The sequence below is a fragment of the Sapajus apella genome, unplaced genomic scaffold (genome assembly GCF_009761245.1).
Source record: "Sapajus apella isolate SASKATOON/1434 unplaced genomic scaffold, GSC_monkey_1.0 scaffold48, whole genome shotgun sequence".
Classification (NCBI taxonomy): domain Eukaryota; kingdom Metazoa; phylum Chordata; class Mammalia; order Primates; family Cebidae; genus Sapajus; species Sapajus apella.
Window position 1 is genome coordinate 221,038 of NW_022436988.1, and position 10,496 is coordinate 231,533.

At 56.6% G+C, this 10,496-nt stretch overlaps 1 protein-coding gene and 1 long non-coding RNA gene across 6 annotated transcripts in view; one reads left to right on the forward strand and one right to left on the reverse strand.

Moving 5' to 3' along the window:
• Window positions 1-10,496, reverse strand: part of TBCD (tubulin folding cofactor D) — a 186,415-nt gene that overhangs the window by 5,045 nt on the left and 170,874 nt on the right. For all 5 annotated transcript variants that reach the window (XR_004257686.1, XM_032241194.1, XM_032241191.1 and 2 more), the window contains 8 exons: window positions 9,847-9,938; window positions 8,935-9,072; window positions 8,267-8,350; window positions 7,545-7,703; window positions 7,315-7,453; window positions 6,187-6,308; window positions 4,212-4,289; window positions 120-209 (listed from right to left, as the gene is read on the reverse strand). Coding sequence is in view for 4 of the 5 variants with exons in the window: in XM_032241194.1 (XP_032097085.1) it covers window positions 120-209; window positions 4,212-4,289; window positions 6,187-6,308; window positions 7,315-7,453; window positions 7,545-7,703; window positions 8,267-8,350; window positions 8,935-9,072; window positions 9,847-9,938 (902 nt within the window). In the remaining variant the exon portion in view is untranslated. The remainder of the gene's footprint in view (window positions 1-119; window positions 210-4,211; window positions 4,290-6,186; window positions 6,309-7,314; window positions 7,454-7,544; window positions 7,704-8,266; window positions 8,351-8,934; window positions 9,073-9,846; window positions 9,939-10,496) is intronic.
• LOC116525449 lies at window positions 9,067-10,398 on the forward strand. Its single transcript, XR_004257689.1, has 2 exons — window positions 9,067-9,273; window positions 9,517-10,398. It is a non-coding gene; the product is annotated as an uncharacterized LOC116525449 (long non-coding RNA).

The following is a 10,496-nucleotide window of genomic DNA, read 5'->3' on the forward strand; positions in this document are numbered from 1 at the left end:
CAAGGCTCCCTGCAGTTCCCCCTGGGGCCGCTGACTCCTGCCTCGGCGAGGCTCCCCGCAGTTCCCCCCGCAGTTCCCCCCCCGCAGTCCCCCTGGGGTCAGCAGCACTTGAGACTCACACTGAGATGCCTGACAGCAGTTTATGGATGTCTTTTGAATTCTTGATTTCTTTCTTACAAAGCGCAAGCAACTTCACAGCGAAGGGGTGGCTGGAAGAAGAACACTCTCTTTAGAGATGAGCTTTCACAGGCAGCCCCGGGACGCACACTTTTTCTATAAGGAAGGTCAACTCCGTCCTCCCGGTGGCTCAGTCCAAGAAGCCTGCAGCCCTGCGGCCCCTCTGCCAGCAAGTCCACTGGTCCCATCCCAGTGCCTCCACAGGCCGGCGGGTCCCCAGCTGCTGTGCCACCACCTGGTCGGCCTCTGCTTCACTGCGGTGCAGCAGCCCCCACAGGGCCCCACCTCCCTCCCCAGGCCCCAGGCTCCATCCCGACACAGTGGCAGCCGGGATGCCCCTTCTCCTCCACTGCCCTTTCCAGAGGCGGCCTGGCCTGAGCTGCTGCAGGGCTGGGAGAATCTGCCGACTCACGTAAGACACACAGGCTGCGCGGTGTTGTTCTGAGCCTTCACTGGCCGTAGGGACAAGAGCTGAAGCTGCGTGCCGACAAAAGCACAGCCCTGATGAGCAGCTCTGAGAGGCCCGCTCCAGGGAGAAGAGGGAAGACACGCACCTGCCTCTCTCGGTGGGGAACACAGGCAAGCTCCAGGGGCCCGACAGGCCGGAAAACCCTCACTGCTGACCGTAGGTCAGAGACCCCAGGGTGCCGCTACCCTCCCTCGGGTGTCCAGAAAAGGCAAACTAAACTAAGGTCCTGCCTGCCAAGGTGCAGGCTTAGCCCAGGCCTCGGCTTGCTCTGAGGTGGGACCCCGAAAACACAACGTCCAGAGAGTATGCAACAGCAGACAGGCAGCTCAGATACACCCAGTGAAACAGGCAGGAGGAGGGCGTTAAAGGGAAGGAGCGCCGGGCGCGGGAGGACGGGCGCAGGGAACAGCAAGACGGAAAGCCAAGGCACACGTGGAAACACCTGAGGCCAAGACCTGCACCTGAAAAGACGCAAAACTCCAAACAGGAACTCCGCAAGTGAGAAGTCCTTCAGAGACAGAGAGAATCAGCAGCTGGCAGACGGGCCAAGGTAATGAAGCAAAGAGAGAGGAAAATGTGAAATGCAGAGGGGGTGGCCGAGGGAAACACATGAGTGTGATAACAGAAAAACCAGGGAAGCAGCAAACCTGGCAGGGGCTGGGAAAGCCCAGGCCGTTTTGGGAGGTGACACTCAAAAGCAACAAAGTCAGGAGAAGTGGGAAATACTTGTAATGTGCTGAAACAAAACAGCTGCCTGAACTCTGTGCATCCTCTGAAAATAATCTGCACATAAAATTAGAAAGCTTCACCACCAGCAGACCTCACTGGAGGAAATCCAAGGGAGTGTGCTCTAGGAAGAGGGAATGTGAGCCCCAACTAAGGGTGGGGGGGTCCCCAAAATCATTAAGTGATGAGAAGCAAAGAAAGCAGTAAAAATGTGGATAATTCAGAATAACGCACATTACACAATACCACAGTGAACAGGAAACTACATGGAAGACAAGACATCCGACGACAGCAGCACAGAACTCGGGATGGAAGTCAGCAGAACCAGCACCTTCCGGTATCTGTGCTGTTGTCCAATACGGACAAATACTGAAAACTGGATTCACCAAGTCAAGAATATGTGGTGTCACTTCTCACTTCTAGGGTAAGCATTACAGAACAGAAAAAGAGTAAAATGTCCCAAACAAATACATGAAAATAATGGGATGAGAAAAGGATTCTAGTATTCCAACAGAAAGCTCGGGGGGCAGGGAGGGCACTGGGAAACCCTGTGGGTGGCGGACTGAGACCTGAGGGGGTCACAGGTCATCAGGGATGCAGGCAGAAGCTACAGCCTGCATCTTCACAAAACCAAACGCTGTTCCAGAAGAGACGCACAAACACATAAATACATGAAGACACCGAAAGTAAAAAAGTTGAGTTCAGAGTCGAGTGATGCAGAAAGCACCCTAGAAATGAGGCAGGTCATAGGGCAAGATTCAGCCCCAAAAACATGCTTCAAAATCTGCACAGCAAAAACTGACAGAACTGTCGAGAAGTAAAGAGAGCTGTATTCGTGGCAGGACATGGTAGGAAGTGTTTCCTTCCGAAACAGGGTCTGTCTGTTGCACAGGCCGGAGTACAGTGTGTCTCCATCTCGGCTCACTGCAACCTCCACCTCGCAGGCTCAAGCCATCCTCCTACTGCAGCCTCCACGTAGCTGGGACTGCAGGCACCACCGTGCCTGGCCAATGTTTTTGTATTTTTTGTACAGCACCATTGCACTCCAGCCTGGGCAACAAGATGGAAACTCCTTCTCAAAAAAAAATGTAAATGGAACATTTAGCATGATTTGAAAGGATAATACACCACAACCGAGCTGGGTGCACCTGTGAACGTGGAGGTTGTTCCAACAGCAGGTACAAGATCAGTGATGCCCACTAACAAAAGGGGAAACCCTTTAATGCCATTAGATTAAAAAAACATGTGCAGTGTCCAGCAAAGAGGAAGCCACAGAGCCCAGATCCACGTCCCGCCCGACAGTCGAGGCAAGCCAAGTCCAGCAGGCGGCAGGCTCCAGCCCACAATGAGAGTGGGGCCTCCCGAGTCTCACATCTGCAGAGCTCGCTGAGGTTCTCAGCACCAGAGGGGGCTTCCTGGGGGCCCTTGAGGACTAACCTGGGCCTCGGTCAGTCAGTGCATGAGTACAAGGATGCTGCCCAGGGCTGGGGAGGAACCACCCAAAAGATGACTGGAATCCCTTGCACTGCCCCAGCAGCAGTGGGAAGGAAGCGGCAGGGAGCAGAGCCCTTAAAGGGGCGGGAAAACCTGGAGACCAGTGTGGCTCGGGTCCACCTGACAGCTTAAGAACAGTGCCCAAAACTGGATGCAGTGGTTCACGCCTGTAATCCCAGCTCTTTGGAGGCCAAGGTGGGTGGATTACTTGAGGTCAGGAGTTTGAGACCAGCCTGACCAATATGGTGAAACGCTATCTCTACTAAAAACACAAAAAATTAGCTGGGCATGGTGGCGGGCACCTGTAGTCCCAGCTGATACAGGAGGCTGATCAGGAAAATTGCTTGAATCTGGGAGGCAGAGGTTGCAGTGAGCTGCGATTGAGCCACTGCACTCCAACCTGGGCAATGGAGCAAGACTCCATTTCAAAAAAAGAAAAAAAAAAAAGCAGGCGTCCCAAAAGCAAGACCATACTGCCTCCAGGTGACCCAATGCATCCCAGATACAAAAATATCCAGGCCAGGCACAGTGGCTCACACTTGTAATCCCAGCACTTTAGGAGACCAAGGAGGGCGGATCACTTGAGGCCAGGAGTTCAAGATCATCCTGGGCAACATAGTGAAAGCCCATCTCTACTAAAAATACAAACATTAATCAGGCATGTTGGAGGCACGCCTGTCGTCCTAGATACTTGGGAGGCTGAGGTGGGAGGATCACTTGAGCCCAGCAGGTGGAGGCTACAGTGAGCTGTGATTGTGCCACTGCACTACAGCCTGGGTGACAGAGCTAGACCCTGTCTCAAAAAAAAAAAAATACTGGCCCAACAAGGTAAAATCAGTGAAGCAAGAAAACATGGCAACAATGAAATGAACTCAGGGACACCCACCTGGCTGACACCAGCCAGGGACGTCCACACAGCGCAGAAGCAGGGAGCTCCATCTCCTGGGGGAGTCCTCACTGGTCACCAGCCTCCACCCTCTCCTCTACGACCAGTCTCATCCCCATACAGCCTAGGCCACTTCAGGTTCCCACAGGTGCCAGCATCACCCTGATGCCCACCCCTGGCCCAGTGGGATACCTGGGCCTGAGTACACAGCAGGGCCCCCACCTCGGCCCCAGATGGGGCTGACTGCATTCACAGTCATAATATGTCACTAGGTTACTTTGTTCTTACTATGTTACTTTGAGGGTCAGTTATGATGGCATTTATAGTCACCGTAACTGACCCTGAATGCACTGGAAAATAATCTCCTGGAATTCTCATCTCTGTGTCTGATTACTTTTTCTTTAAAACGTGAGCTACTTAGGCTTAACCGGAAGGAAGTCATGAAAAGCAAAGCCTCACTCCTCCTCTGTGGTGAAGATGTCGAAGCAGCCATGGGTGAGCAGGTGGTCCAGCGTCTTCAGCAGCGGCACGGACACCCTGAGGGGAGAAGGAGCGATGAGACCCCAGACACCAGCACCAACGAAGATGCCCATCTCCCTGACTGGCTGAGTCAGCACAGTCCCAGTGGAAATCCTGGCACCGCTGTGGAAACTGACAATCCCCTTTATAGTTTATATGGAAACACAAAGCTTCCAGGAAGACAAAACACCTGTGGGAGGAATGAGCAAGGCTGAAGGCCGACACTGAACCTGGAGGACGGCGGCGGGGCTGAGGGGATCGAGGCAGCACAGCCCTGGGGCAGAGTAAAGCAGACACAGCGGGCACAGCAGAGTCCAAAACGAACCCAGTTTCTTACAAGGCTGCAACAGCAACCCTCCCAGCGATAAGCACAGCTGGGCATCAAGATGCCATGCCCACGCGATACCACCTAGGAAACCTCACTCAAGACTCACCCAGGTCTAAATACACAACCCAAAACTATGCAACTTCTAGGACTGAACACAAAATCTCGGTGGCCACAGATTAGGCGAGCTTTCTTAGACATACCAGAAAAATCGGTGCCTCAGAGCAAAGGGGTCTCTCAGGGACTCGAGCAAATGTGAAGAGACAGGCAGGGAGAAACGCCCTCAAGTCACGTGTGATGAGGGGGGATCAGACTGCAACAGTCGGGGAAGGGGAACAGAAAAAAATAAAGACCCTTCTCCAAAGAGGATATAAAATGGCCACATGCCAGTGGGAGTGTGACCTCAGACAACAGTGGGAAGGCACGACACGCAGGCTCCATAAACCCTCCACAGCTTCCCGAAGCTACACATTCGCCTCCGTGTGAGCTGGCCTGCAACGCCCAGCGTTCACCCCACGGAAAAGGAGCCTGGGGACGTCCCTTTGGATGCCGGGAGCATCCGGAGAGCTTCAGCACAGGCCAAGTGGCACACAGGAGAGCTGCCGTGCACACTGTCTGCCTGCAGCTCCACCAGTGACAGCCCCACGGCGGGAAAGGCCGACATGCCCACACACAGACGGACCGTCTGGCACTGACACCGCAGACACGACTCGTCAACAGGAGGGATGAGCGACCGGCACACAGCCCAGACGCCCGGAGCGACCACGTGCCGAGGCTATGGTGATGCAGGTCAGGGGGACGGACTAGAAGGGCCAGGAGGAAACCTGGGGCTGAAGGATGTGCCCACCTCGTGACTAGGGAAGAGTGTGAGGGTGGACATGTGTAAAATCGGTCAGACTGCTCCTTATGTGCAGCTAATTGTAGTCATAATGAGAAAGCCTACCACGGCTGCGCTGAGTTCCTGTTTGCTGAGAGCGGCATCTGTGCTTCCTAGTGGAGAGGCTGCCCAGGCCCTGCCCGAGGGGACACCAAGGCCCTGCCTGAGGGGACGCCAAGGCCCATGTCCTCATCCTCACACGACAGAACAGCCCTTCCAGAGGGTGATGGGGGAACATTCTCAATTCTGAGGTGAAGGCCCACAGGGCCTATACTCTGCCTCCATGTAAAGCAGAAGCTTCTAGAAAGGAGCTGTGTTTCTCACGTGACATTCCATCCTCGGAGTGCAGCTCTCTCACTCACTGGGTGGCTGATGCGTGCCCGAAAGCACGTCCCCAGGGGCACCAAGCCGGAGAAGCCTCCAGGACGCCTTCCTACACACAGTGACCACTTTCTCCTTTCTGTTACCTTTACTTCCAGCGTACACAAAATGGTCATTTCCCTGCCCAGCATGCAGGCTGGGAGAGGAGGTGCAGGGGCTGAGGCCCATCCCAACTTGCTGAGCCGTGCTCTTTGCCACTAACTGGTAAAGCGTATGTCTCACTTCTCCCATCAGACCCAGAGAGACCCTGCAAGACCCTGAGGACCTATGGAAACGTGGTGAGAGGTGCCAGCACCACCCACACCTCCAAGGCCGCATAAGACACCATTCACCTGTCCTTCAGAAGGTTGTCCTCAAAGATCTGCAGAAGGGTCCCGCCGAAGCTGCCCAGGGCCTGTGGGTCGCTCTGAATTCCCCTCATGTACTCAAAGAGGCTCTGGGTGGAGTGCCGGATCTGCAAACACAGACACTTTATAAGGCAGAGGGACCCCCGAGCCCCCCACCCCTCAGTGCCGGATCTGCAACAAGAGACACCTCATAAGGCCATGGGACCCCCGAGCCCGCCGCCCATCAGGCTTGACCCCAGCCGGTCAAGCTGGCACACAGTGGCCAGTGTGGACGCCAGCATGGAGCCACCCACAGTACAGACACCCAACGCAGACGCCTGGCTCTCGGCGGCGGCAACACAGCCTGAACCCTCACTCAGGACGCGGGGTGGCGCACATCCCTGACGAAAGGCTGCGGCTGCTTGCCTTAGTTTCTCTCACGTCTCCCCTAAAGTGGGATCTGGTCACCCCCGCTACTTCCGTGTGTGTGGAATGTCTCGGGGCCCCACTCGCCCGTGGCTTGGGTCTCCCTGTATGTCCGCATGGCACAGAGGACACCTGATGTGCTGTTACATGTTTCCCAGGACAGAGCAGCTGCCACAGGCTTGCCACAATGAGCAGGTGCAGGGGCCACGAGTGACAAGATGCAGGGGCCCTGGAGTTCCACAGCTCAGCCATGGATCCCTGAGGCTCCAGAGAACCTCCCCACAGACATGGGAGGCGGACCTGGCGCCCTGAAGTGGAGGCTGGAGGCAGATCTAGAACCCGATGGAGCCCAGGTAACCGCATGTAAGCGTCAGACACAGGTGCTGGAGGGCCAAACCCCGAGGGGACGCTGGGGGATCCAGGGCTGCAGCCACAGGAACAGAGCAGCGCCAGCCCACTTCAGAGTTTGTGGCTGAGCCTGACTCAACGTGCTGCTCCCCCGTCACCAGACTTGACCACCCTGCAGGCCCTTAGCCTCTCGGGTCATGAGGAAGACACTGGGCCCCTGACCCCCCAGCAAATACGCCCCAGAGAAATAGAAAGCAATGGCAGACAAGGCCCAGCCCCACACACGCTCCCAAGAGAGAAGGAAGCACCAGGCACCCCGGGAGCCGCCGCCTCCCTACCAGCCAGCCAATGCCTCCTCACCGTCGACTCCGTCAAGCTGCCCACGGACACGACCAGCCCCAGCAGGACGTGGTAGCGGTAGGTAGGCAGCCCGAGGAGCTGGGTGATGCGTGGGAAGGCCTGGGAAGCTGCACTCCAGTTCACGGAGGCCACGCTGGACCTGCAAGAGAGCAAGTGTGATGAGGCCGGGCTGCCGATGACCTTGCCGTGGCTGCAGGTCCGGCGTGGGAGGGCCTGTGCCCCAGCAGTACCTGGGAAACAGCTTTTCCAGTTCTCCCCGGTGGGGCACGTAGGGGATGGGAGGGCTGTCAAAGTGCAGGAGTGTCAGGAACACACTGGTGGCGTGAGCACGGAACCCATCAATCTTCTCACTTGCCTGCTGGGCCACACAGCACATGATGCGCTCACAGCTGCAGACCAAGAGCGGGAGGTAAACCGAGGGCGAGAGGTAAACTAAGAACAGCAGGTAAACCAAGGGCAGGCAGTAAACCGAGACCCACAGTGAGTGGGATCCCCACAACCCGGTGCCCACAACAGAGACCCACAGCAAGGGCAGGATCCAATGGCAGCCTCAGTTGCAGGGAACTGAACAATGGCTCAGCTGGTCCTGGCAGGAGCAGACCCTCAGGTTCAGGGTCCTAAGCTGAGAAGCCCCCACCTCCCACCCAGCCTCAGCCCCAAAAGCTGGCTGTCATCAAACTGGCCCAAGTACTGTGGGAGAAACCGGCTGGGGGGCAGAGCCTTATCCTAGGGGCACTGGGCAGAGGAGAAGGGGCCCCAGCTCAAGCCACAGCCATGGGGGCGGGAGGAGGGGCCTGCACAAACCTGGGGTTAGGGACGCGAGAGGCTCTCTGGGAGGAGGGTATGTGCCGGGCAGTGCAAGCCCCACTAAGCACCAGGACCACCTGCCTCACCAGCCTCCCCAGGCTCGGGGCTGCCCTGCAGGGCGCAGAAGAGCTGCAGCGACACTCACGTGTGGGCCTCAATCAGCTCAGGCTGGCTCCGAGCCAGGAGAAGCGTCAGATCCATCAGACTGGTCATGGCGGCCTTACGGACCCTGATAAGACAAGGAGAGGCAGACGTACCCAGCTGGAGAGGGGGTTCCTGACCCTGGTTCTGCCAACCACGCTGGCAGGCTGTGTGAATCCAATGCCCGTGACTAACCCCCAGGCATGACTCTTCACTGCCAGAGAGAAAAGTCATGGGGCCTGCAGAGGTGCCCTCTGTGCTACAGAAACATGTGCAGGAAGGGAGACCCACAGTCACACACACCGGGGCCTCGAAGTGTCCTACACACACAGAAGTTTTGGGGATTATCAATCCCACTTCAGCAGGAAATGTCGGCAAAGCCCAGGGTAAGCAGCCAGCAGCCTTTCCCTGAAGACGCGTCTTCCCTCACACCCTGTCAACAAGGAGGATGTGGGCCCAACACCTGAGGACAGACTGGACCAGCCCCTGCAAAGCCCTGCCACGCAGGCTCACCCGGAAGCAGGGAACAGGTCATCTTCCCATGAGCCTTTGAAATGCCAAATACAGCACTCTATAAAGACTTCTCCCTGCAGAAAAGTCCAGGGCCTCGAGTTTCCATGAAACCAGCAGGCTCCTCAGAGGAACTGCTACTACCCACAGCTGCCCACGCACCAGCTGCCCACGTCCCCTCTGCTGTCCTTGGTGTAGTCGTCCATGCAGCCCAGCAGCGCAGAGTAAATCTGGGAAACGTTCTCTCTGCACACGGCTTCATCTGGGGCTCCTGCTTTCACACCGACAGTCTGGCAAATCCTGAAATTAAAAATGTGTGAAATAACAAACATCTGTGAACCTCATGTCCACATCACGGCGGTCTGATGTGTGTTCCTGAGATGACACGCTCAGAACAGTCCAGGACCCTCGGGGATAGATCGAAAATCCAGAGCTCCTTCCACATACAGGGCATGCGACATGCTTCCCGAGGTCACGCTCTGCCGTCTCTCCGGATGAAAGGTGGATACGGACCCTCCTATGGCTGTTCCCTCCCACTTCCCCCCGCCCCTAAGTTCAGGCTCTGCCATCTGGATGGGGATGCTCCTGTGGCTGGTCCCTCTCTGGATGAAAGGTGGATGGGGATGCCGCCCCCTGTGGCTGGTCCCTCCCACTTCTCCCCCTGACTAGAGGGCACGGGTGCCGGCACAGGAGAGAAGAGGGCGTGTGTGGCCCCGTGGGGCTGGCCCTCTCGTGTGCCTGCAGGGCGGAGTGAGCATAAGGCACAGCCCCGGCTGCGTGTCTGTCAACAGGAGTGAAGACCATTCCAACTGCTGGCAGGCAGCCTTGAGCCAAGACACACTCTCCAGTTCTCAAAGGGGACCACGGTTCCTAAAGAAACTGAACATCCACTACGACTATGACAGCAAGAGGCTGCGTGAGCTTCCAGGAGCTGGGACTGACGATCCGCTGGCAGAGAGGAAACTTAGGAAGTGAAGAATCCTAAATTCTGCCTCTGAACAAACCATCCCCATTAGCGTCCATCTGCTGGCCTTTGAGAGACTCAGGACCTAACGGAGGAACTGCCCGACTCACCCAGCAATGGCCTTCAAGCCATCTCTTCTGGATTCAGCGAAGCTTACATCCTCGGGAGAAGTGTGGGTAACTGCTCTTAGACCTGTGAGAACCTGGAAAGCAATAAAAAATCACAGAAGAGCCATGCACTGTAACCAAGTGCACTATTCAGTGAGGAGGCAATGCTGGCCCAGGGCCACAGACCCCGCACCACACCACGGCAGCACCCGCCACCACCTTCCTCACGGTGCCTCCCATGTCCCACAGTGCAGCCCAGGAAGGACACTGAGGGAGGTGTCACCTCCAGCTGCTCCATGGCCCCCTTTACATCGCAGAACGACACCCAGGGAGGGGTCATCTCCAGCTGCTCCACAGCCCTCGCCCCAGAGCGTCACTGGGGTGTTTCTGCACCCTGGCTGAGGTCCCCCTCTTGTTCTATGCTGAGACCTGGGGTATGGGATGAAGGAAGCTGCTGGCTCCCGGCAGCCTCATCTGTCACTTCTCCAAGTGATCATGTTTCACATTTATCAGAGTTTCAACCAGATAAACCCCCAACTCATGTTTTAGATGGCATGGTGGCTTTGAGGCCCAGTCTGTCTGGAGCTGCAAATCCTGTGGTGGGGGGCTGGGTCCCATGAGGAAGGGAGGGCTGGAGTGGGGGGCTGGGTCCC